We start from the raw sequence: 4,029 nt of genomic DNA on the forward strand, positions 1-4,029 counted from the left end.
TGTGTTTCTACAATACATAGAAAAATTCTAGAGGGGGGGACGGTCAAAATTCGCAATTTTATTTTTTTGGAGCACTCTAATGTACATATATTGCCCATTTTCAGCGAATAGCACCCTAAATATATCAAGAACACTTTTAAAAATTGTAGAAGTTACAAACGAAACAAAACACCAAAAAACAAAATACGCAAAGCAATGAAACCAACACACATCCAAACATACGTATTATTGCTTTTTTGTCAAAGCATGCAATAAATTGTCTTTTTTTGATGATGTCTCGGATTTTTGCTCATATCTCCGTTATTTTTGGACGGATTTTGCTGATTTTAAATAGCAAAATTCTCGAAAGCATGTGTGACAGAATTATTGAAGATTTGGATCCCGAGGATATCTGGGGTCTTCAGAAAATTGATTTCAACAGACCGACAGCCGGACATAACTTAATCGACTCCGCTATCTATAAGGATCCAGGATATATATACTTTATTGTTATGTCAATGTTTTCAGTCTAGCGATTTTCGCATGCTCACGACTTTTTTTATTACTAACCTGTGGCAACTTCTTTTCTTATGCTAAAAATTAGTAGTATGGTAACTCTTTCAGTTTTGACATGTCTAAGAAAGGTTTAAAATGGAAAAAGGAAGATATTCTAGAAAGGGCAACAAGCGAAACAACTTCTGGAAAAATTTCACGGCGAGCAGAACAGTTTTTGAAAAGTAGAAGATTGGATATAAATTGAGCACGTTACCTTGGGGATTGCTGAAAAGCAGACAATCCATTTGGGTGGGCTGATGGCAGTGTCAATAACACCGTGGCACTGGACTATCGAATGCTTTCCATTTCCTGACTAATTGTACATCTACAGTGGTACTTGCGCATGGTACATGTCCATAAAGAGCCTACACACCGTAAAGCTAAGCCGGACGAACAAGTAAAAGTACCACATGGAAATCCAAATACCAAATATTTAACACCCTAAAAAACGACTATTTCCAACAAAAACCCCAGCACAACATTATAGGGTCGGAAAATTATATTGTGGAAATTACAAACGGAATGACAAACTTATATATACCCTTGTCACGAAGGTGAAGGGTATAAAAATGCATACAACATATGGGCAATTCCATGTCATCGTACTTGACATTTGTATGCCTATAGAATGGAATAGATTTTGCAAAAATAAGAGTACCTGAAAAATAATTTGGTCCATATGTTCCATTCAGAGGGTACTATATTTAGAAAAAATAATAAGTTCTTTCGGAACATTTTTGTACAAAATATCGAGCGAAATAATGGTATATCGTACGTGACATAAAACGTAATTTTGAGGTACATGTAGAAATATGCGAAAATTTGCGAATCGTGAGAGGCGTTATGTTTTCTTTTAATATCTTACACTAAACCAAATATTTTGTAATCATTGGATGATTTTATAATAAATTAAATTTAATACCTTACGTGACAGATTTGTCTCTTATAATAAAACAATATATATTCTGTAAATATATGTATACAAAAACTAAAAAAATTAATAGAAAAAAAAACAATTTTATAATAGCAAATAAACAATCAGTGTCAAATTCATTTCATACTACAAGCTAATTGGGAGCCTATTTTTCGCCGTAATTTTCGCCTAAAACATACCTAAAACATTAAAAAATTAAATATAATCAGTTTAAACTATTATTTTTGTCTTTAAAATGTAATATGATCTAAATACTTTCATATAGTAACATTATATTATTTGCTTCTATTCAAATCATCTTGAAAAAAGTTTAAAGGGTTTTTGTTTTTTCAGTCGTGATAGCGATTCTCGTGGAATTGCCCATATGACAAAAATTAATTTTAGTTTTTATAAAATTTTACTCAAAGATTTAAAAAAAAGTTTTAAATTTCATAAGAACAAGCTTTAAAAATTACTAATAATAAATTTTTAAATCGATTTCAACGTGCGCCCTACTTCAAGCATTGGTCGAAAACAACAGGATAAAAATTATACTAAAATTTATTTTTTTCTTATTAATCATTAAAAACATAACAAATATTTTTAAATTTAAAAAATTATTACGATACCTTAAAAACATTTTTTATGAGCTTTTAAATCCAAAGGAGGGTAGTTTAACAATAAAAACCTTTTTTTCATAAAATTGTGTTTAATTAGGGTTAGTTTTGAAATATCATCCTACGCTGATATTTACTGAATAGTATATGAATTAAGATACATATGTGCATATTATTACTGCGGTGCTTCCAATTAAAAGCATTTATGTTTTTTATATAAATAGATAATTGCAATGACATATTATTTAAATCACCGATTTAGCTAAAGCAATGACAGATCCGGTAAAACGCAAAATCTAAAATAAAAATAAATTTTCATAAGTGTTTTATACGCTCTATTATCGCATCTATTTATTTATTTATAGTTACCGCTGTCAGTGCTGGCAATGAGGGAGCAAAAAATGGCACTTTTATGCCAATTGTACGTTGAGCACGTACCATGATGAGTAAAACCATTTTTTGAACCTTTACACTGTGAGTGTACCATTCGCTGCTATAGGCTTTCGTAGCCAAATCTTCGCTCTATATTTATGATAATGGATAATATAAAGCCGGCAAAGAACTAACTAAATAACTAATTAACTAAATACTTATATACTTACACTTTCCATAACAGCATTGCCACCCAAACAGTAAAGAAATATTTCGGTAAAAACGGCACAAGTATGAACAACGTAGACTATAACTCCATAACCAGAAAACTAAATTTTAAATGGAGTTTTAACAATTACAAACAATTTATTTTATATAATTTGACTCACTAGCAAAAGATCAAGAACACTGGTGGCTATAATTATACTTGAGGTGATGAACTGACACAAAGTTATTTCAACCATAATCAAGGAAAATTTGTCTGTAAGCTCGGCAACTTCATTGTGACGTACTATAATATCCTCCAGTGCCAAACATACCTCCTCCTCCGAGTCATGTCTTGATTTTTTTTTATCTTCGATATCTGTCAATATATTTTGTAAGTCTTCTTGCATCGCCTTTAAAAGCGTAGCTAAATAAATGCAGAATCCTAAAAATAAACCATCAGCACCGACAAATGCTAATATCGTTATATACCCATGCCAGTGAACCAATATAAATGTTATTGGGTATAGTGGCATTGAAAGAAGCGTATCTGGAAACCTAGAGAAAAATAAGCATTATTTTGCTTACTCTTTTCAAATGTGTAAATATTTAAATTCAACTTGCATCATTTTAAATGGTGTCTCATAGATAATGTCTTTGCCGTTTAGATACAAAAACGTATTGCTGACAATCGGTCTTAATGTATATGAAGTGCTGGTACAAAAGGAAAAAAATAGTACCAAGGCATTTAAGCGTGTCGCCAATGTGAAATATCTCTTTTTCATTTGCACTTTACTGCTGGAGTTTTGCTGAGCCGTCAAATTATGCACCTTTTCAATAAGACTTTTATAGTCCTCTCGATACCACCAAATGAAAAATATTTTAATAAACGACATAATACTGGAGGCCACCGGACAGAGAGCATCCAAGGCTGAAGGTATATCGATGCTCAAGTAGTGGATGCCATAATAAAATTCAGCATAACAGCCATAACCCAAAATTGCTATATTGAAGAACGACCACAGTTGCACCTTTGTTGTCCTCACGGTTTCCGGATAATAGCCAATGAGACTCAAGGCGAAGCGTGGAATTAAAAAGAAGTGTTTGTCTAGTGGATACCGTTGCGTTAAGAATTTTGGTAACATTTTGTGGCCAGAATGATGTCTACGATATCACTTTGAACTACTTAATGACAGTAGATAGCTAAAGTCAATCCTTTTAAAACACATTTTAGTGGGTGTCTCAGAATATTTAAACTTTCGACCTTATAGAGGCGTTTCATTAACTTTAAAATTGTTGAACTTTAACTAATTTGAAAGCTCACCATTGAACAATAATTAAATAAAATTGGGAACGTCCTTTAATTCATGCTACGAAATGAAGGCATAT

The 4,029-nt window shown here is 31.8% G+C and overlaps 1 protein-coding gene across 1 annotated transcript; it reads right to left on the reverse strand.

The window, feature by feature from the left end:
* Positions 1–2,309: 2,309 nt before the first annotated feature.
* Positions 2,310–3,785, reverse strand: LOC135952660 (odorant receptor 24a-like). The gene is made up of 5 exons (XM_065502675.1): positions 3,265–3,785; positions 2,826–3,198; positions 2,667–2,765; positions 2,434–2,586; positions 2,310–2,360 (listed from the first exon to the last, which is right to left on the reverse strand). The coding sequence occupies exons 1-5, from the start codon at positions 3,783–3,785 to the stop codon at positions 2,310–2,312; spliced, it is 1,197 nt and encodes a 398-aa protein (XP_065358747.1).
* Between the last annotated feature and the right edge of the window lie 244 nt (positions 3,786–4,029).

Source organism: Calliphora vicina, chromosome 2, assembly GCF_958450345.1.
Source record: "Calliphora vicina chromosome 2, idCalVici1.1, whole genome shotgun sequence".
NCBI lineage: Eukaryota > Metazoa > Arthropoda > Insecta > Diptera > Calliphoridae > Calliphora > Calliphora vicina.

Bases quoted from the DNA above. Each gene is read 5' to 3' on its own strand.
- LOC135952660 (XM_065502675.1), bottom strand. From the start codon at position 3,785: ATGTTACCAAAATTCTTAACGCAACGGTATCCACTAGACAAACACTTC. The intron at 2,766-2,825 runs GTGAGTCAAATT...TTTAAAATTTAG, and splicing joins GTGTTCTTGATCTTTTGCTA to TTTTCTGGTTATGGAGTTAT. The intron at 2,361-2,433 runs GTAACTATAAAT...TTTTTATTTTAG, and splicing joins CATTGCCAGCACTGACAGCG to ATTTTGCGTTTTACCGGATC.